Source organism: Acanthaster planci, linkage group LG08 (genome assembly GCF_054643075.1).
Source record: "Acanthaster planci isolate LZ-2023a linkage group LG08, COTS_SCS, whole genome shotgun sequence".
Taxonomy (NCBI): Eukaryota; Metazoa; Echinodermata; class Asteroidea; order Valvatida; family Acanthasteridae; genus Acanthaster; species Acanthaster planci.
In genome coordinates, this window is record NC_141784.1 from 8,041,460 (window position 1) to 8,064,073 (window position 22,614).

At 47.8% G+C, this 22,614-nt stretch overlaps 1 protein-coding gene across 4 annotated transcripts in view; it reads left to right on the top strand.

Annotated features, from left to right (window-relative positions):
- Positions 1-22,614, top strand: part of LOC110988546 (histone-lysine N-methyltransferase 2C-like) — a 56,287-nt gene that overhangs the window by 29,205 nt on the left and 4,468 nt on the right. For 3 of the 4 annotated variants that reach the window (XM_022252185.2, XM_087139557.1, XM_022252186.2), the window contains 19 exons: positions 505-628; positions 915-1,117; positions 2,010-2,083; positions 3,062-3,112; positions 5,157-5,322; positions 6,276-9,794; positions 10,229-13,975; positions 14,421-14,738; positions 14,914-15,147; positions 15,744-16,351; positions 16,926-17,030; positions 17,326-17,435; positions 18,020-18,263; positions 18,697-18,812; positions 19,209-19,329; positions 19,861-20,023; positions 20,318-20,454; positions 20,812-20,942; positions 22,142-22,310. In XM_022252185.2, the coding sequence (XP_022107877.2) occupies positions 505-628; positions 915-1,117; positions 2,010-2,083; positions 3,062-3,112; positions 5,157-5,322; positions 6,276-9,794; positions 10,229-13,975; positions 14,421-14,738; positions 14,914-15,147; positions 15,744-16,351; positions 16,926-17,030; positions 17,326-17,435; positions 18,020-18,263; positions 18,697-18,812; positions 19,209-19,329; positions 19,861-20,023; positions 20,318-20,454; positions 20,812-20,942; positions 22,142-22,310 (10,340 nt within the window). The remainder of the gene's footprint in view (positions 1-504; positions 629-914; positions 1,118-2,009; positions 2,084-3,061; positions 3,113-5,156; positions 5,323-6,275; positions 9,795-10,228; positions 13,976-14,420; positions 14,739-14,913; positions 15,148-15,743; positions 16,352-16,925; positions 17,031-17,325; positions 17,436-18,019; positions 18,264-18,696; positions 18,813-19,208; positions 19,330-19,860; positions 20,024-20,317; positions 20,455-20,811; positions 20,943-22,141; positions 22,311-22,614) is intronic. The other variant, XM_022252183.2, reaches the window with a different exon arrangement.

Consider the following 22,614-nt stretch of genomic DNA (forward strand, 5'->3'; position numbering starts at 1 on the left):
TCGCTGCAGCAGCACGCTGTTCTTGTTGGTCTGTTGATGTCTTTGGACCGTTTGCCTGATCCCTTTACACAGTTCAATAAAAATGCTGTTTGGACCAGTGAGATTGCTCAATCTCGAACAAGGTCCCCAATTTTTTAACCTTTACCTGACCTTGGCTAATAACCCTGGTACTACACTTCAAGATGCAATTCTTTATGTTTGACGTGTTTGTGTATACTGAGTCCAGTTTAAGTATTCAATACAAAATATTAAAAGGAGTATTTTGTTGTATGTGGTTGTAGTTTGTGGTGTGAAGTTCATGCCTAGGCCTGTCGGTTTAACAAAAGCCTCCCACTTCTGCATCTGTGAACTGTGGAAGGAATTGAAGACTTTTGAGCTAAACCCAACTTTATTATTCCCCCCCACAGAATATCTGAGGTTTGGATTTTTAGAACCAGAGAAGGGGAAGTTTTGAAGTGTAGTGTTCTTGCAGTGTGGTCTAAACGCCTAATTTTTCCTTTGCAGGTTCAGATGGGGTCATGGGTCCTCCATCGGGTCATCTCATGCCCCACCAAGCCAGGCGGGTACCAACTAGCCTGCCGGTGCCCCTGCTTCCATCGCAGAGCACCACACAGCCCGGTATATCGAGGTGAGCAGGCTTTTTTTATTCATGAAGTTGCCAACCACCCCTGCATCTATTCAGAATGTTTTTTAACTGGCGCAGCAGACCGTGTGATATTATACTCTATAGCCGTGATGCGTGACTGCAGACTGGCACTAAATTACGGAAAGTCAAGTTTCCCAGTACGGTTTGTTTGACGAGTCATTTTGAAAAAGTGAAATCCTCTTGAGTGATCTCAGCTCACCATTTCCCAGGTTGCATGGGGGGGGGCATTCACCGCTCGCACTCATGAGTTGTCTGTTTCCTCTGTCAGTCCACCGTTCAGCCCCGACTTTGCGGAGCCTCCCAGCCCTTGGCAGGGTGGGGCCGGAGGGGATGGAGAGGGGGAGACCCTGTCCTATAACCAGCGCAACATCAAGAAGTGGGAGAAGGACGAGCCTCTTGGACCCCTGGCTACCATTTCCCCGGTGCTCTACGCCAACCTTAACTTCCCGGATCTCAAGAAGGAGTACCCAGGTAAGGGGGGGGGATCGTGGTGATGCCTTAGCAGACAATACTGATACCTACATACTGACTGGATGGTGCCTACCCGAATGGAGCCTCGGTGACTTGATTTTTTGGCCTTGTAAGATGGCTGTGACCATACTCCGTGCAGCGCAGTGCATTTTTCATGATGGTAATTTTCCAAGCTTGTGTGCATCATCTTGATAGCTAAGTAATTGATGGGGTAAAGATATAGGTTTTATTTAACTGCCTCAGACTTAAATGCAATTAACTAAGTGCATATTATAAATGGTCTACAAGAGTTTGGACACAGTAGCCCACTTTGATTACGATTTTGAGTCTTCCGGTGAGACTTGATGAAATGCATGAGTACATTTGGATCTCCGTAGATGCTACCTAGTGGTGTCCAACACTGTGTAGTACACTGTGAGTACATTGGGTCTCCGTAGATGCTACCTAGTGGTGTCCAACACTGTCTTAGCTTGCTGTTCAGTCAGTATATTGACATCAGCAGTGGACATGGTCCTCTGTTGAGAGAGGGTTTATGTGTCCCCAACAAGACACCGCTGTAGTAGTATTTCCATAGGTTGTTAGAGGGAAGTCTCGTTACCAGTTTGCTTGGATGATTACTAAAATTTGCTGTATTCAGATATGAATGTTAGAAGTTTGTCGGGTATGAACTCTTTTGCTTTCCTGGATGAGTAGACTGGGCGTGTAGCTTGTACTTGGTCAAGTTCTTTTGACCCAGTTGTTAGCTCATGCTCAGAGCCAAAACTAGCAACATTCCAGAGGTTGGTTGAAAGAAACTCTTCCTTTCATGTGAATGTTTACAATGGACGAGCTGTAATAGGAATATGTTTGGGGATTTTCCTTTCTTTTCTTGGCATGGCATGGTGCATAACAGACTGGCCATCGCGAGCGAAGCAGATCGCCAAACTCTGGCGGCGGGTGTCAGCCACAGACAGGCAGCCGTACTTGGTGAGTCGTTTTTGTCATCGTTTGCAAACCTCTCGTGAGTAGATGAAGTGGTCTCACTTCACTACAGTGGCTGAACCTCAAGCACGCCCTCACTAACCGCTACAGTCTACCACTGCATCAGTGTCAGAATTAGTGTATTTAGTCATCACATCCAACAGTTCCCGGCGGAAATGTAACCCATTCCTCATTGATTTGGTTTGATAACAAGCCTAATCCGTTTAGAGAGAGTTGATTTATAAAAAAACTGTATGGTTTGCGCACTGTGCCTCCAAATGTTTTAACAGTTCTTTTGCATTTGTTTTGCTGCACATATGCACACGTCAATGTAATATGCTATCTGTGTCGCCACATTTTGGACTGTCATAAAAGTTTCTACAAAAAAAAAAACCAAACAGTTCAAAATTTCTTTTATTTCTTTTTAGCTATTTATTTTTTGGATCTCTTTTATTGATCAGCACCGCGTATTTGAGGCAACCCTTGAAGTTGCTTTTGGTTTCTTTGAAGCGTCACTTATTGATTGATTGATTGACTGATTGCAGTGAGTGTGTGCACTGGCAAAGATGGACTGTTGCAGTGCTAGGAAATGTCTGCTCACAGAAAACAATTCGGTTTAAATGAAAGTGTAACTATGGCTATACTCAAATATGACATGCTATCTGATATCAAGTCACCTAACCCATCTACAAAGAACTACAGTTCTTCTGTTAAGGGAAGGATTTTTCAAAGCTTAATTTTTGTAGCAAGAGTACTGGCAAGCCAAGCGTGAAAGGAATGAATCTTTTTTTTTCCTTTTTGATGAACTTGTGGAAGCTGCTCAACTGAAAGATGAAAACATAAACCCCAAATGGCCCTTCTGCTAGAGTGTTTGTTTTTGATTTTTCTTTTTTGAACGTTGCACTTTCTTGCGTGAGATTTGTTGACCGCACCGCATGTCCATCTTTACAAACGCTTTGCATGTTGCCTGTCTTGTTGTTACAGCAAAGAGCCAGAGAGAACCGGGCCACCCAACGACTCAAGGATGCGCAGAAGGTAGGTTCCGATTATCCTTGGCCCCACAAAATAACAGTGTCACGGGACCCGTGCCAGTCCGTGCCCAAATTTCAAGGCGTCTAATTGCCAGTATTTGGATAGTTCTGGAAAAGTGTTCCCGTTGAAAGAAAAAGAGTTTGTGTGGATGTGCCAATACGATGCATGTTTCCAAAGTGACCTTTTACACATTGGGTGAATTTTGCCAGAAAGTGTCCCAAATCCTACAGAATCCAATGGTGCAGTAGGCTAATGGCAGATTGGACTTCCAACCAATTGTAGACATTGTGCCCGCACGTAGTGTAATGGTCTTTCAACTGCACAGTCCTCAGTGCTTTCCAGTCTCGCAAAAAGCAGCTGCAGCACCCAATTTCATAGAGCTGCAAAGCTGAATATGTTGTTTAGGAAGTCTTTGTGCTGAGTAAAATAAATTGGCGGACTACCAGTCACAAGACATACATATTGTGTGACTTGCCGGTTACCTTCTTTTTGCTGAGCAAATACTTTCTTTGCTAAGCAAAACCCCGTACTTAGCAAATGTGTGGCGTGGGGCCCCATCTCAGGTAATGGATTTTGTAGGAGGTGGGAAACTGCGAAACAAAAACGTAAAACAAACTTAGCTTTTTCTTGATATTGTCAGCCTTGACAGATTTCTATTTAAGACGTATTGGTAGTTGTTTGATTTCTTGGTATTTTTCAAAAGACTCAGAAAGAACAAAAACAGAAAAAGCATTCTCATGCACAACCCCACTTTCTTTGCAAGGATATGATATCCAGAAATCTGTGAAAAAAAGTTAATGCAGCAACAAACTGATGAAGCCTCCCTCAAAATGGGTTGGACGTTCAAAATGTACATGCACTTATGATGGTTATTTACATTGTGTTAATATGGTCCTTTAAAAATGACAAGGTGTGTTGTTGACTTGAACTTCATCAGATGAAAGAAAATTTGTGGGTTGTTTGGTAGAAAATGTGAGGAAAAAAGTATTTTTATGTAAATTGTGTATTTTTTTTCCTACTTGTGCTCATAAATGGATCACTCAAATTAGGGAATTTGGAGGGGACTATTATTGATTTTTATTTACTTTGGCTCTAGTCCTCATTTGTCAAAGCAAGGCATTCTGAACGTTTCACATATTCAGAATTTTCCAGTCCCACTGATGCTATGATATCTTTCTGTCATGGCAGTTGCCTGAGCCTTCAGTATTCAAAAGGCCTCGTCTGAAGTGTTGCATTTGTTTGACATATCAGATAACCTTCAACCAATAACAGTGCAGTGTTGCTAGGAACAGCCCAGTGCATGTTGCATGTTGCATGATAAGTTCATTGTGTGATTGTCAGTGTTAGGAAACTTTGCCATGCCGTTCGTATCTTCAAATCCGGAAGCAGTAAAAAGTACCAGTTGGAACACGTAATGTGTGTTCTGCTGTGTAAATTCAAATGAACTTGATATGTTTTATTTGCAGCTGCTGTTAGTCACATGATAAATGCTGATGTTACCCAAGGCCGTAAAAGAAGGAAATCAACTAAATTGTTAAAAGTTTTGGAAGAGAGACTAGGAAAGGCAGTCTCTTTTCATGTCACAATAGTCTTTTGTGCTTGTGAAAGTAAATGAAGTCATTGGTGGAATAACTAGCCACGAGCCAATTAGTAGTCAAACATTTTTGTCAGAGTAATAACCTGGTTGTGTTACAGAAATATACTGGAGTCACAAAAAGACAAGAAATGGTAGGAGGCTAAAGAACCTGTTTAAAAGCTGAATGCACGCAGTCATTAATGACAGCATGCTTCAAGTTTACGCACACAACCTGTTTAGCACCCCCATGAGCAGTAATGAAAATATTAAAATTTGAGACATTTTCATGCTGTAGAAAAAATCGCAGTTATAAATATATAACTAAATTTCAGCCGAAGCAAAAAAGAAGTTTGGATATTTTGGTATTTGATATGGGTAATTTACAAGGTGTATTGTAAATAACAAAATTTACAAAGAAAGAATTGAAAGCAAAGAAATGTTTTTTTTTTCCTCTTTTGTGCTGATTAACAGCTGAGCGAGGGCATCCAGAGGAAGCGTGCCGAAGCTGCTCTGCAGGCGGGTCAAAGTTCAGACACGGCCACTGTGGGGCCCCTGGAGGGCCACAGTCCTCACCCTGCAGGGGCCAAGGAGGTCATGGAGGCCGGCCAGCAGGCCATGTCAATCAGCTCCCCGAAAGGTTAGAGATTCTGAAGCTTTGGTCATTTGTCCATGATAACCTTAAAGCAGAGCTCTGAAGTCAGTTGATAGGAGCCCAGTTGATGAAGGCTTCTCAGATGCACATTTTGTGGACTTCATGTCCTTCATTGGTATATGAAAACAGTCTCACAGTTTTTTTTTAGTTTATTGTATTGAAGAGAGCATTTTAGTTTTAAAAACAATGGTACTACATAGACCCTTAAAGTAACACAGTTACCACCCTTTTGAAACCGTTTAGCTAAATAGATATGAAAGTCCACATATAGCCATGCTAGTGATAGTGTGTGGGTCCTAACCTTACCCTCCCTCCCTCATGTTTCAAAATCAGCACTAGAGGATTGAAGAGTAGGATTGAGATCCAAACAGGAGATACAGATTGCAGCGAAACATTAGCTGCTTGCCCCCAGTGTGACCTTGCTAAGGACTGTAGGGTTTGAAAGGAATTTTAAGCATTTCCTATAAAGTATTACTGCCAGAGGTTTTGCTGTATGCGTGCTTTTGTGCTAATTTAAAGCAGTGAGGAGACTCCTGAGGGTAGTAGATCTGGAGGGTTACTTTGGCATCTTTATAAGAGCTTATCACATAACTGATGTCACATGGGGCAAAAAGGCTTGAAAAGTGTGCAAAGTAGTATTTAAATACCTAGGAATCTTTAGCTGGTTCATTGAGGCCCTTTTGGTAACAAAATTGTGAAAATTTGTAAAAGCAAATCCCTACCATACTAAAGAGTGCTTTTCCACAAAAAAACAGTTTTCCCACTGAAGCAAGATACTTCTGGAATTTTCTGTGTTTGCCGTGAAGGTTCTGACTTTGCTGCAAGTGGCTGCCTGTAGCATTATATTTTACCATGCTTTATTACTTGAGAGCTTACAAGGTTTTGGCTTTTCAGAAGGGCTGAAGTAATATTTTGGGGATTTTTGGTGTCTTTCCCAGGTATGGCCCAGCCTGGCCCCATGGCCAGTGTGGATGTACGAGGCCCATCTACCCCAAGCCATAACCAATCGGCCCACAGCAACCTGCATCTTCAGATGCCCTCCCCGATGAGTGCAGCAAACTCCATTGGACCCACGACTCCAATCGCACCGGGCACCCCTCTTGCCCCCAGCACCCCACTGGGTCCGAGCACGCCGCTGGGTCCCAGCACCCCTCTGGGGCCCAGCACGCCTTTGGGACCCACCACCCCACTGGGTCATGCACAGAACATGGAACCGTCCATGGGACCGGGCACGCCCATTGGACCCACCACTCCCATCGGACTGACCGGACCACCGACTCCTGCTGGTCCCACCACACCTCTGGGGATGCCAAAGCCCATGGGACAGGCAACACCCATCGGCCCAGCAAGTGATAGCAGTCTGACGGGAAGCCAGGATGGCCGCTTCAGTGTTCCCCATTCTCCGCAGAGTGGGGTTCCGTCGAACATACCCCAGCAGCAACGACCACAGCTGAACAAGACCAGCCCTATTTCTCCCATGATCCACAGTCCCAACCCACTTGGAGGGCCCATGACATCGGCCACAGGAGGACACAGTGATACCATGGGAGTAAACCAGGGACCTGCTTTCAGCATGGCCATGAGTGTCAGACCAGGCACCCCTGGGGATCACAGCATGCAGAGGGGGAACTTCCCCATGCAACCGACGCAGCCATTTTTCCCCTCAGGAGGAGCCCAGTTCCGTCACAGCAGCCCTGGTGGATCGACACAGATCCTCACTGGAAGCATGCCTGACCAGAACCGAGCTTCGGATGGCGAGAAGATGACTCACCGCCAGCATCTCAGAGAGCTGCTGTTCAAAAAGCGCAGAGAGGCCCAACTACAGCAACAGCAGTGGTTTGGTGACGACTCTCAAAGACCTCCACCACCTTACCCAGGGGGCAGCCAGTTCAGCGTCGGACCCAACACCGGTGACCAGCAACAGTCTGCGCCAGAGAGTAACACCCACAGTGGCTTCTCCAGTCCAAGGGCTTCCATTCCCGGCAATAACAGAATGAGCATGGAGGAAGCTGCAAGACCAAGATTTCCCTTTGGATCCTCTCAGGGTTCCACTGATGGACTCCCCAATCCTGGAGAATTTATACCCTCACCATCTTGGAGAGGTCCAACCCCGGCTCCCTCCCCATCCTCAGGCCCAAGAATGGAACGGCCAGCTGGACAGTTTATTGAGCTCAAGCATCATGAGTCAGGGGGTATGATGAGAGGTAACAGGACACGTGCGATGAGCATCGCTCTCCTGCAAGAGAAACTCCATCAACGCAGTGCTATGCAACAACAGCAGCAACAGCAGCAACAACAGCAGCAACAGCAGCAGCAACAACAGAGACCCTTTCCACAAAACATAAGCGGTCACCCCAACCCGCTGGACCCTTACGATCACCTGGTACGAATGTCACAGTCAGGACAGCCTGTCAGGCACATCAACCCAAGTCAGGTCAGCCCAGTTGCAGTGGGCCCTGATGGAACCGTGCCGGTGCCTTCCAGCATGGGTCTTCAGTCACCAGGTCACTTCCCAGCTGAGCACCAGCCGCAGGTGCCCTTCTCCGACATGGGAGGGCGTAGCTTGTCCCATCCAGGGCCACAGCAGCCGCACACAAGTCAGCCGAATTTTCAAGAGATTCAGAACACAGCCGGCTTCCATCCAGTCCCTGTCCCAGGGGGTCCTGGCTACCAAGGTCCACCGCAGCAGGGAATGACAGAGCCACAGCGGGAGGAACATGACCAGCAGCTGGAAGATCTCTTCAACGGAGACTTTAACATTCTAGAGTATGCAGACCCTGATCTGGACACAAACAAACACTCTGCCGAGAACCAGCAACTGTTCAAAGATCTGGGCCTGTATGACCACCAGGAGAGCAAACAGTCTTCTGAGGACAAAGCAAGTGGCTCCGGTTCCTCAGTAACAAGACAGCAGGTTTCGCAGGCCAGCAAATCAGAGAGCAAAAGTGATGAGCCACCAAAGGAAACCCCTGGCCTTGAAAGAAGTCTCCCTTCAAGTGAAAGTACAACTCAATCTGTTACCAGAGCCAGCACCACTGACAAGCAGGACAAGCCACCAGTTACCACAGAAGACTCCCAGCAAAAAGGCGATTCAACAGCATCACTCAGTGAGATTTCCCAAGGAAAACCAGTTCAGGGTGAAGTAACCCTGACAACCATTGTCCCTCTTGTCTCTGCAGACATTCAGCAGTCCGAAAGTGGCAGTGCTCCACATCAACAGGCTCCAGTCCCCTCTGCGAGTGCTGACTTAGATAGCAACATCCAGAAATCACCTGCTGACAGACCTGTGCAGAGTGACGTTCAGAAAGCAGATAGTAAACCTGAAGTCATAGCTGCCCCTGGATCAGCCAAAGATAAAGCTTCAGAAAAAGCTGCAAAAGACACCACCTCAGCTGCAGAGTCTGGATGTGCTGTTCAAATCAAGACAGAGCCGGGCCTAGAAGCATCTAAGAAAGGAGAGCATTGTGTGGAGAAAGCAGATGGTACAAGCGTGGAATCTACAAAAGAGGTTCAAGGACAAAACAAGGACAAGCCAGATGCTAGTACTCAAGTTTCTGGTGAGGATCCGGATCACAAGGACAGTAAAGAAGGTGATCCTAATAAACGCACTACTCCTAAAGATGCGACCTGTGGAGCAGAGTTACTGAAGCCAGAAGCCCTCTCAAATAACACCACATCACCTAGACCTGCGACCAGTGCTGCTGACACAAGTGCTGAGCCAAGCCAACCTGCCAAAGCCCACAACTCACCTATCACCTCAATTGAAATTGGCAGTGCACAAAAGGTGTCAGATAGTCCAGCTACCTCTACCAGTGTGACACCAAACCCCGGGGTCAGCCGGTCACCCGCAAGCCAGGCCCCTAGTAGTGCTACCCCCTCATCTCAAATGCTATCAGCGCCACCCCACTTGACAGAGCCTGTAAACAGACATGCTGCATCTCAGCCGACTGGTCTCAGTCCCACATCAACTCAAACCACTGTGGTGCCAAGCAGTGGACAGTTGGTCTCCAGCTCGCCGTCGGTGGGCCAAGCACCACACCAGCCAGATCCCACGCTGTCAGTGTCTGCAGCTACAGTGCCGTCTACCTCTGCCCCTAATGTGCCAGCAGCATCGGGAGGGTTCGAGGAACCTGCGGGAGCCGGTAGCCAGGAGGCAGCCAAGAGGAGGCCGTTGCTTCTTCAGGACCAGCCTCTCCTCCTTCAGGATCTTCTTGAGAAGGAGAAAATGGAGTTGAAACAGCAGGGTCCAACTTCCACTGCCCCAACAACCCCCGTGCCGACGTCCATGGATGGGACGGCTTTGCCTAGCAACAGACCAGCGAGTGGCCTAGCTTTGATTCATGGTCCAACTGCAGGACCAGCCCCAGAGGGAAAAGCAGTCAAACTTCCTACACCCACAGACCCATTTTTGGGTGACTTGGAGAAAATTCAGGAGGAGGCCAAGATGTATGCCAAAGGTAAGATACCATTTCTCAATCATAGCAGAATTTGATGACTTATTCCTGATGAAATGAAACATGAAATTGTTAGCATGAAGGTCCAATTCTAGTTTTAACTTGGGTATCTGAACATTTCCTTGTCAGTGTTGTTTGCATTGTGGCACAGACATTTAAAAAACACAGTTATTCTTTTTTTTCTTTTTAATGCTGTTCATGTTTATGAATAAGTTTATGTTTCTATTTCAGTAATGCGGTTTTCTTCATTACAAAATAAGTTGATTATATATTCCTGAAAAAATTCTAGTGGCTTCTCCCTTCAGTACCAACATGTTTCACACACAGTGTTGAAGTTGAAATAACTTGGGATCTGAAATGGGGAATGTTTTGAAAGGAGATATTAATTTAAAACTAAACTTTTAAGGTTGGCTTGCCTCATTTTTGGTTGATTGCAGAAATTGAAGATTTTGCCAACAAGCCGCCTGGGCCTCATGCCCAGCTGCTGCTAGCCATGAACCGTCAACACCAAGAACAACTGCAGCTCCAGCAACGACAGCAGCAGGCACAGCAGCAGGCACAGCAGCAAGCTCAGCAGCAAGCTCAGCAGCAGCAGGTTCTGGCTGAAGGGCCTGCCCAACAGCAAGGAACCAGGAGACCCCCGGATTTTGGCAGCATCGACCCCTTCCGTGGGCCAATGCGCCGTTCCCTTAGTATGGGCGATGCCCAGCGGCCACCCACCTCAGGGATGCCTCACATAGGTGATGGATTAATTCCCCATCCCCAAGGATTTGGAGGGGTCCCTCAGCGGTACAACAGCATGCATGCTGCCCAGTCCCCCTCCCCTGGAGTGCAGAGTCCTGTCGGAATCAGACCTCCTCTCATGAGCCCAGACATGGGTTCCATTACCAGCACTCAGATGGGAAACTCTGGCAACCAGATGTTCAGCATAGCTCCACGGGGGCACATTCCGAGTCCAAGTCTGTCGCCCAACCTCACAGGGCTCGGTCCACGTGGTCTGGCCCCCAGCCCGGGCGTCAGCATACCAATGCACATGACAAGTCCGAGTTCTCGGATGCCCTCACCGTTGGCCAGCCCAGTGCCTCGCGTGCCTGGCCCCGTGGTTAGTCCTGGACCCAGGATGCCAGGACCAATCATGAGCCCTGGCAACAGGATGCAAGGTCAGATGCCTGGGCCTGTGGGAATGAGGATGCCCGTCCGAATGTCGGGAATGCAGTCGCCAGTGTTCGGAATGCCCCAGGTCCATGGCATGCCAATGCAGCAGGGCCATGAGCAACCCATGCCTGGGTTTGATCCTTGGGAGTATCATGAGGAAACGCCACCAGATTCGCACAATGTCCCCGAGTATGAAGAGTGGATGATGCGACGGGAGCAGTACCTCCAGATTCGGCTCAAGTTCTTTGAGGCAGAAGTCAGTAAAGAGCGCAAGAAGAAGAAGGCTCTCTCTGCCCGTCAGAGGTCCTGCAAAAAGAGCAATAAGATCTTTCCAGAGAACGATCAGAGGGAACTGGATGGTGTGATTCAGCGCCACACCACCGTGCAGAAAAAGCTAGAGTCCATCCGGAAACAGCACCGGCAGCACTCCATCCTCATGCAAGAGCACCACATGAAACAGCAGCAGGAACACATGTCTTCTAGTCAGCAGTCGGCCATGGGTCGCCAGAACCCCATGATGCAAGGTGGGCGGCAGCCCCCGATGATGGGCCCCGGCAGTCACATGCTAGGCCAGGGGGCCCCCATGATGAACCCGGGTGGTCACATGATGGGACCTGCTGGGCCAATGATGGGGGCAGGAGGCTCCATGATGGGGCAGGGTAGTCATGGAAACCGAGCAAACACACCAATGGGCAACCACCCTGGTCCCATGATTGGGCGTCCAGGCACCCAAATGATCCAGGCAGGTTTACGCAGCCCCATGCCTCACGCTGGGCCCATGATGCCTGGTGGCCAGCAGCCCATGATGGGGGACTCATTCATGCAAGACGCTGGTGCCATACAACAAGGAGTACCCCGACCGCCAGGCATGGAAGGAGTGCCCCAAGGGATGTTTCCAGGGAATGGGATGCAAGGTAGTCAGGTTCCCCTAGCATCCCCTAGCCAGCCTGCAGCCATGATGCCTGGTCAGCCCTCCCCGATGGGAATGACCCAAGTGCTGCCTATGATGCAGCCCCAGCAGACGCCCATGGTGCCCGGCCAGTCCTCACCCATGATACCCAGCCAGTCCTCCCCCATGTTGTCCAGCCAGTCGTCACCCATGATACCCGGCCAGTCGTCGCCCATGCTACAGAGCCAGCCATCTACCATGACACCCAGCCACTCTGCTGCACTGCTGCCCGGACAGCCCTCGCCTATCGTGACCAGCCAGTCACCCAGCGTGATGACTTCCCAGCCATCTCCCATGATCAGCAGCCAGCCGGGTGCCATGATGCCGCCGGGAAGCCAGCCCACCCCTGCGCAGTCTCCCATGGTGAAGGCCAGCCAGTCGGCGCCATTCCCAGTGGCCAACCAGGGTGTGAGCACTCCGAGTGGTCCTAAGTCCCCCATGTCAATGCCGCCGCCCCCTGCCAAGGTGCCGCCTGGATCTGGCTTGCAGGGACTGGTGGAACAGGGCTCTATGATGTCACCATTACAGATCAACCTGGGACAGGATAACAATCCCTTTTCCGACGGCTTTATACAGCGAGAAAGGATGGAGAGGCTGCGGGCACAGCATGAGCGGCAACACAAGCAGTTGGCGCAGGAAGTAGAGCAGGTCAGGGCCATGCAGCGCCTGGAGCAGGAACAACGCATGGCCTTGGAACAGCTACCATTCTTGAACCAGGAAGAGGGCGGGCCGTTCCAGATCAACCAGCAGGGACAGCCAGCTAGCGCAGGGGTGCCAGCTCTGCAGGAACCCATCCCTTCACCGAGTGGTAACCAGCCCTCATTTCATCCCCAGCAGTCTCCCATCCTGCCTCCATTTGGTCCTGAGGGCATGCAGGGTGCTGTGTCCCACCAGATGCCCCCACCGGATGGATTTCCAATGCCCCCAAGCTACCCCATGTCTCAAGACAGTAAGTCTGCCGACAAGCCTAAGCGCAAGCGTTCTCGGCGCAAGAAGACTGAAGAGATGATGCCACCGGCCACTCCTTTGCAAGTCCCAAGCAATTTGGAGCAGATGCAAAACAATATGTCTTCCATACAACCTGGCATGGGCCCTGCTAATCAGGTGAACAATGAAACACCTGCCGAGCAGCTGCAGAAGGATGTGCTGCAGAAACTACAGGCAGAGCTGTTGCGACGTAGCTCAGTCGAGGGAGAGAATAAGTCCCTGGACCAAGACGACAAAGGTGATGGTGACCAGAGTACGGAGGTGCTGGCGGGAAAGATCAATCAGAACCTTTTGCTCAAGCAACTGTTGCAAGGCCCATCCATTTGTAGTATAGGTCCCAAGTCGGCAGCTAAAACACCCACTGAAGAGGGTACGCCCACACCTGTTCAACTCGAGGGAGATCAGAGTACTGCTCCATCTCAGAAAAACAGAACTCTGAATGCAGACGATGATGATACATCAATACCAGAGCTGACCCCAGAGCAGCAGAAGCAGCTGGAGATGGTGGAGAAGCTGCCATATGTCAAGAAAGATGGCAAGCCGGCCGAGAATGACCACGAGATACTCCTGAAGATGCACCGGCAGGCCACTGAGGAGAAGAAGAAGGACTTTGAGGAGAGCCAGAAGCAGCGCCGGAAGGAGCTGCTGCTGAAGCGACAGCAGAGGGCCCTGGAGAAGGCACTAGAGAAGGCCAGTGGGGGAGGGAAGCGGCGTAGGAAATCCAAGGACTCCGATGGCGACATGTTCACCAGCACGGAGGAGCTCTTGAATGCCATCAAGCAAATGCCCATGCTGAACCTGATTGAGCCGGATGTCAATGTTAACTATGGCCTCTGCCCTGTGTTTGGCAGCGCCCTGCCAAACGGAACAAAGCTACTGAAGGGGAGCTTTGGCCATGCCGTCATAGATGGTGTAGCCGATTTTTATGCCAACTTCCCCAATGGAGCTCTGGATGTCAATCCGCCCACACCTCCATCATCCCTACCTCCATCACCGCCCATCAAGCTACCTGGGGGGCTGTTGAATGGACCCAGCCAATCAGCTGATGCCCGGAAAGGATTGCTAGAAAAACAGAAGACCCAAGGAAGGCCAGGTATTGAAGGGGAGGTTAAACCTCCCCACCCCTGTGACAAATTATACATTTTCAAATTTTTCAAAACCATAAGACTCCTTTTCTCTTGACAATGTAGCTCAGTAATCAGGACATACATTTAGATTCAGATTCAGATTTATTATTGTCCTCGCAAAAATTCTCACAGAAATTAATTTACTTTCCATTGGTTTGTTACAAAGTACAGTGAGACAGTAAGTTATTGCATTCATCGATATTAAATTACAATCAATAACAAAACAAGATTACATTTAAAACAACATAATAACATAATAATAACATAACTTATTGATAAACCGTTGATTATTTGAAATGATTATAAAAGCTAACAAAAACGAAAGAGGATTTTTTCTATTCAGTGGATTCTACTTTTAAACTAAAGTGTGCTTTTGAAGCTTTCTTACAATTTTTTAAATTTTGGTTCTAGGCGTCGGAATAATGACAGGGGATGATATCATGCAAGAGATTAACTCCCACCAGCGAACCATCACCCGCGCGATGAACCATGCCTACTCCCTGGACCTGCCTCCATCACTACCAACTCCTCCTCCCTCGGGCGTTGCCGGGCGGGACCACTTGGGCACGCCAGAGGGTGTTGTACCCTCATCATCGCCGGAGTGCGACGAGGAGGGTGGGTCCTACCGGCTGCGGGGGCTGAAGCTCATTACGGAATCGGCCATCGCCATGTGCATGGAGAGGTCGTCCTCGCCCACATTTCCCATCGTTAGGCCCATACCGAGAAAAGGTAAAGAATGGTCTCAACAAATGGTGGATCCAGCAAATTTACCAGATAAACTTATCAGCACATTTAGATGACATTATTACTCTACCATTGCACTTATTACTTTTGCACATTGTACCCGAGTTTTAGGCCAAAGTGTCATCTCTGCCAGTTTTTTCTTTCCTCACAATTCGAACAGCCAAGGCGATGATCAACTCAGAAAACAGCCGGGGCCTCCTGTCCCCACCGGCTGGCACAGTGGCCGTGACGCTGACCATGACCGACTCGGCCGCCGAGAATGTTAAGGGTGTGGTTAAGTCGCTGTGTGGTTTGCTGTGTGTGGCCGAACCCACATCGTACCAGGTTGGGGGTGGGGAAGTGAGGAAAGAACTGGCTACCTCGGGCAGGAAGAGGGAAGCCAGGCCCTCAACAGGTGAGGAACTTTACCCTGCTGTTTTTGCAAAATCGTTAGTCTTTTGCTTCATTGCCTCATTGGGCTGCATTTAATTTTCATATGCCTAAAATTGTGGTTGTACACTTTCAAACGGAAGAACAAAATTTTGGACGGTACACGATCGATCAGAGATGTAAACAAAACAGCTACAAGGTGTTGTGTTGTGCTTTTCATAGTTGCATGAGATTTTTTTAACTGTACTGCAGCTTTTGTATATTGATCTTGCATGATCGCTCATGCAGTGTGTTGATGAAAGTGCAGTCAAATAACTATTTGTTGTACATGTATGTGATAAATCCCACAATGTGAATCTTAGTGCCATTTTTCTCATTTTTTTTTTCCAGTCTGCTTTGGAAACTGCAAACGGAGCTTTTAGTTTTAATGAATCAGTCAGTTTCATCCTGATGAAACGAGACGTTGTGTGGAAAATGTTAAGGGTTCCTGATCTTTGCTGTGCAAGATTTTTTTCAAAGGCGTTTTTAACTTAGAAAGGGTTCTGGTAACTTGCAATTCATTTTGTTAGTGGATCACACCTCTGAGGTTATTGAAAGTGCTTTGGATTATTTGTTTGGCAGACTCCAGTGTCTCTGATCGCTCCCAGAGCACCGTCAACAGCACGGTGGACAGCCAGCAGCAGCAGCTGGCGCTCAGTGGCAAGCAGCAGCGGTTCTGCAAGCACTGCGACGTGGTTATCTTGGGGGAGGGCGTGCTGAAGTATACGGGTGACCCGGCCAACCCCAAGGTCATCTTCTGCAGCAGCGACTGCTACATGCAGTTCAGCATCTCCCAGCGGTCCCAGGGGCCGGCACTGGCCCACCAGGAGCCCGCGGCTGGGGCGGTGGTTAACCACCTGAGCTCGGAGCCCACTAGCCCCGTCCTTAAGACCCCAACCTCCTCCTCTGCCACCTCTGCTGCTTCCTCGTCCACCTCTGCTGTGGCCATCTCTCTGCCAGCCATCATGCCCCTGGGGGCTGTGTCTACCTCGGTTGCTGGCGAGGCTCTCAGCAAGGTGACCCTCACTACGTCCGCTACCTCTGTAACTTCCGTCACGCAGCCCGTGGCTGCGCAGCTTCCTCCGACGATCAGCATCCCATCAGAGGTCAAAGGTGACATGGAGGTCAGCAGTGGCAAGCCCAGCAAATTAGTCATCAGGAGGAAAGCAAGCTCCCTCGATGATTCTGGAGTAAGTTTCAACATAATGTTCTGTTTCATTTGCTATGAAACCTCAGCAGGTAGTCATTTGTGGTGCTGATGTACTTTATTAGTGTCTTTTTGATCTGACAACACAATGCAAGCCATCGCTGGTACTCCACCATCCCCATTGGTGCCCAGATTTTCTTCTCACTTTCATTGAACATTGAAAAATGTAGCAAAAAGAAAACTATTTGGTAATAGACATGGCTCCTTCACGTACACATGCATAATCAACCTACACGACATCTAGAATGGATTTATTTTGCCACTTGCATCAAGAGCGCAGAAAGGCAAATGGGTTTTGGCAGCTATGGCAATTTATTGGCCGTTGACATATCCACATTTTCAGGAGGACAACCACAGCACTTACTGTGGTTACCATGGTTGAGTGCGATCCCTGTCATTTGAAACATTGGTATGAAGTGATGTCTCATTTAAAATTTCCTAGTACACTGGAAAATTAGAGTCACACAAACTCCTGGCTTCCTGTTCTTTTTCCTCCAGTAATGTTGACTTTCCTGTCACTGAATCTGTTGCTCTCTGGTTTTGATTTTTTCCAACAGCCACCAGCTCCTAAAAAATGGAAGAACCTCCGTTGGAAGAAGTGGACTGTTTCCATAGTAACCCACAAGAAATACCGGCCACCCAGTGAACAGGACATAGATGAGGTATTATAACGCAATCGAGCACATTCCCGCAATGATGGGATGAACTTCCCATAAATAAATGAGAATTGGGAAGGTTTTTTTTTTTGCCTTGTGTGTTCATGACTAGGAATGGCCACCCCCCAAATAAGGGACTGTCTGAAAATTCACAAATTCCCAATGTCAGTTGTCGGGAATGATCAACTTCATGCTATTACGCCAGTTTCTAAAGGCCATTCTTCCTTCTTACTCTTGTTGGCTTCTTTAATGTGAAAAGGGGCTCCGCTGAATTGTTTTTACCCTTCATGTATTTTGCCAGCTGATGAAACGATTGGGCACCTCCCTCCGACCAGACAGCAAGTACAGAGACTCGCGGGCCTGCCTTCTGTGTGGTGGGCAAGGAGACGGGGAGACCGATGGACCAGCAAGGTAGGGAGAATCTTTTCTCTTGCAGCCTACCATCATCCTTGGGAAACCATGACCAAACCTGTCATCATCCTTGGGAAACTATGACCAAATAAGCAATTTTATTCCTTGCAATTTTTTTCGACCAACTTTGAACAGCGATCGACGAGGAAGCCTTGACCATGAATAAGCAATCTTCCTTGCATTTCTTTAATTCAATCAACTTTGCGCAGTGATTGACTTTGAGCTTAATGAACACACTCCACTCACAATATTAGAAGTGAAGTGCATCCTAACAGTCCAATCTTTTTCTGAAAAATTGGTACTTTGAAAAATGATCAACAATCCTTTTTCTCATAGTGAATGAAAAGATGAAGAAGACACTCGGCATTTGTGACAGTCGCATGCACAACAGCCCTGTCATAATAACATAGGTCAGCGGCTGTGTCAAAGTTCAATCAGTTAAACTCTGTAGCAATGCTGCCAGTGTCCTTCGGCGTCCAGTCGCTTGAGTGACCATAAACTGGCCTTTGTTATTAATAACAGTTCACTGAAAGCAAAGTTTGATTCACCTGTCATTCCGTTTGTGGTTTTTTTTGCAATCCCAGGCTGCTAAATGTGGACGTGGATACCTGGGTGCACCTGAACTGCGCCCTCTGGTCCTCAGAGGTGTACGAAACGGTGAACGGCGCCCTCATCAATGTGGACATGGCCATCCGGCGGGCCAAAGGGGTGAGCTGCTGCTACTGCAGTAAGTTTGGCGCCACCGTCTGCTGCCACAAGTTCCGCTGCTCCAACGTCTACCACTTTGGCTGCGCCATCCACGACCACTGCATGTTCTTCAAGGACAAGGTAGCTAAGCCTCAGAGAGAAGTCCTCATATCACTCATAAAGAGCCAGTGTAAACGGGCCATGTCTTATCAGTGCCGATATACAATTGGCAGTATTTGATATGATTCCACAAAATGAGTCTCATGGCCGTGCTTACTGTGATTTTTATTTTAGTTTGCATAAGACAGAACAAACTTGTGTTTTTTCGTTTGGCCGTGATGCATCACTCAGGTTTTGGAATCATGATGAGATTGGATATTGTGTGGGTGAGAAATGTTGTTGGCTCCAGTCAGTTCACAATGTACAAGATATTTATTAGCCTCTAACTCCAAAGTTGCTATTTCAACTTGCAGCCCATTTAGGTTACTTTGAGGACTGCAGTACAAATGAAAAAGCATCATTACTTGTTCCGTGGTTCTGTTGGCAGTTCTTTGTGGTAATTTCTTTGCTGTAGACGATGCTATGTCCTCTTCACGCCCCGTCCAAGGCATCTGACAGCGCCCTGCAGCGCTCTCACATTGTCTACAGGAGAGTCTACATCAGTAGAGATGAGAACAAGCAAGTGGCTAGGTAAGCTGGCAGAAGATTGAAAGACCACAAACAGTGCAAAGTAGCTTGGAGAGTTGTCTATATGGTTCCGTGGCATGATACCACACAGGCCCGTACTTGCCGTCATTGACAGAGGATTGGAGGAGGGTGTGCCAGCACCAGCATACTCACTGTGTTTTGGAGGGCAGCCCAGTCCCCAAGCTGTGGCCGTGGCTTGAAACAATGTACGTGCCTGTTGCAAGGCGTGAGCTATCGGCTATACCCTCCTGCCATAGACACCCAGTTTAATCCTGGCTGCTGCCGTGTGGTTTGAGCACTGCTGAAATCACAAGCCCATTCTTCCACAGATTGATTTTCATTATCCAAGCTGGTGGTGTATCTGTCACTGTACCCGTTTCCTGTTCTCCTTCTTGACAGCATCATGCAGCAGCTGGATCGCAAGCACACGTTCCGCGTGGGTAGTCTGGTCTTCCACTCGCTGGGCCAACTCTTGCCCCATCAGATGCAGGCCTTCCACTCAGAGAATGCCATCCACCCAGTAAGTAGCTCCTACTCCTCCTTGAGATGTGTACCGGGGGGGGGAAGAACTTACGTTTGCCTGTGGGAGGGATCCGTGCACTGCCATTGCTGTACTGCAACCCTTGAAAGTGCTCCTTGATAGTTTCACATTTTGTTACGCATTTTCAAACAGATTTTGGAACTCTTTTAGTTTTTATGCAAATGCAAATTTTCATATTCACGAGCAAAACTGTAATGAAATCCAAGGAAGAAAACGTCATTGTTACATTGCATTGTGCACAAAGCCCCATTGGAAGTATTGATATTTTGCTGTCCCAAATTTTCTTTTCCGTGATGATTTGTTGTTGTATATATTGTGTATTAAGTACATGGCAATGAGCCAATCTTTCGTAGAACATTTTGTGTTCAAACAGGTTTCATACACCGGAGAAGAAAATAAACAAGGGCGAAAAGTGCCTTTAAGAAAAAATACATCACATGAACCTTTTAAGCAGGGTACAAAAAAGGAAGCAGCGGTAGCAGTGAATAGTAATGGGGCTGTCATTCACAGGTCGGCTTTGAAACCACGAGGCTTTACTGGAGCATGCGATTCACCAACAAACGCTGCAGCTACACCTGTAGTATCCATGACAACGGAGGCAAGCCGCTGTTCATCATCCGTGTTGTGGAGCAAGGACACGAGGACATCGTTCTGCAAGACTGCTCGCCAAAAGGTTGGCCAGTCTCAAATGGAATATTGTTTTTCTGTCATTTAATCCATGAAGTTTCTCTCTTTTTTAGTAGTTTGACAGCATACGTAGGACTTGAAAAAATAAAAAGTCTGAAATAACTGTCCATGCAAGAGTTATCACCAACAAAACTACATTTCTGAATTTGAAAACTCTGACCTGACCTATGACAAGTGAAAAAATACAGCTCCCAAGTCTGAGATTTGAGACATTTCGGTGTCAATCGAAAGAACAACATTTATGAAGCAGCTTTTTGGTTCTGCCTGTGTCCTTCGACAGCCGTCTGGAGCAAAGTTCTGGAGCCCATCGCCAAGCTGCGACGAGACGCCGACATGCTGAAACTCTTCCCCATGTTCCTGACGGGTGAGGAGCTGTATGGCCTAACCGAACCAGCCATCCAGCGAGTCATTGAGTCGGTAAGTTACAGTGGATTCAGTGGAAGGTGGGCGAGTCTGTAAGGTGATCTGTTCTGGGCTGGTCTTTGGCCAGTTGAACAGTTGGAGCAAAAACAATGACAATTTCCAGAATTTATCTTACTATGCTAGTCTGTTCTGGGCAAAATAAAGTTTTCTGAGAACTGAAAATTGTTTTCATAAGTTAAATTGTACAAATGCACATTTTTTGATGCTATGATATTTAGAGTTAATCGGAAACCATTGTTCGTTTCTTTTCTGCTCTATACATTCGCAAGCTGTTTGCTCTTTGAAGGGAACTGAACGCACTGAATGAAAGTAACAGAGCTTCTTTCCACCTCCCTCCCCCCTTGCTTGCAGCTGCCTGGTGTTGAGCTGATCCAAAGCTACAGCTTCCGGTTTGGCCGATCACCCTACATCGAGCTCCCCTTGGCCATCAATCCAACAGGTTGTGCCAGGACCGAGCCCAAGATGAGAACACGTCTTAAGAGGTGAGAAAGTGAAACCACAAATCGCCAGTTGTTACTTCCAGTTTCCTGTGCAATGGAGGATTGAAGAATTTTCTCCTCCGACTTTGACGTATTAAGATTTCCAAAGTGTATTTTAACCACTTCCTGCCGGAGACTCCGGAATCGGAGACGTATACTTTATATGCGTGGCCGGGGTCTGCGAACTCGGACAAAGGAAACAGGGCCCTGTAACAAAAGACCGTACTCTGAACAAAAGACCAGGCTGCTGGGCATTATCGACATTTTTCACTCTCAAAAGTGGAGATAATCCAGCCTTGTTTTGAAACCGTATACCAGGGTTTGGGGCATTTATAGCGAGCGGATTACCACAGGGGACAAAAGCGCTCCATCACCGCAGCGATGAGCCACACAGCACCGCTGCACGCTAATCTGGCCCCTATTGAAAAGAGGTCAGCAGTGCACCGAGCCAGGTTCGTGAACAAAAGAAAGTTACATAACACCGCACAATCTGGGCTCTTTTTACAAGGCTGCAGGCCTGGCTGAAATACTCTGGCATCAATGAAGGTCAACTAATGCCTAAAGATAACTCCGTGCGGCTATAAACGTCCGTTAAATGAAATGATGAATTTTTGAAGGATTTTGAAAAACGGAAAAAAATGATAATTATGCCGGCCCAGCATCATCAACATTGAAAAATGCCCGGCATGAAGTGGTTGAATAGGTTGAAAAAGGGAAGTAGACAGAGTCTGGAACTGCAGGTGCCCACACCTGCACTCTGAGCTTTATAACCGTCTTGAGGAGAAGTGATCACATGAGACATGGTGGCAATATGTATCATTCCACTGGTTGAAGAGACACATGCCACCTGCGCATAGCCTTGGGCGTTAGTGTTGCACCTCTGGAGTATCACCCTCGTGTGTTGGCGTGTTTTAGTCATGTGTAGTGTGCTGGTCTGTCAACGTCTGACGGGGAGCACTTGACAGTTACCAAAGAAACTATTCTTGCCACTGACCACAGTCATTGCAATGTTAAGAGCAGAATAGATCTGAGAAATAGTAGGCATACCCAGAGAGCATACAGCTTTCTTTTTTTAACTCACCAAATGAACCGCTGGCAGGCGCTGGGTTCAACGTTCCATGGAATTTATTTTTTTTTTTTTGCAAAAATCCAAAAATTCTCAAGTTGAAAATAATATCTCCCGCCACCCCATCTGTTAACAGACCTCACACGCTGACCAGTAACACCACGTCGCGGGCCTTCCAGACCACATTGAGTGGGGAATTTGTGTCACCGTACAACAAGCAGTTCTTCCACTCCAAGTCATCCCAGTACCGACGACTCAAGACGGAATGGAAGACCAACGTGTACCTGGCGCGCTCTAACATTCAGGTAAAGCTTTTTAATGCTTATCTTGCCAGATTTTCTCGTGTTACTTCACATTGATCATGTTGTGATTCATCGTTAGTTGATTTTTTGGCATCCCCCATTTAAAGTGGCTGGGCACCACTTAACGTCTCTTGAAATGCTCTTGGAGAGTCAGTGCTAAACCAGACCAACTCTGTTCAACAGGCTCTCCTCTTTATGGGTCATTCTGGTGTTAGAAGTGCTGCTCTTCAAATATGTTGTGGTTCAGGGCCCCATTTGTCTTGAATGGACCAAGGCCATGTCTGGAGCACAAGTTTCCAGCGCCTAT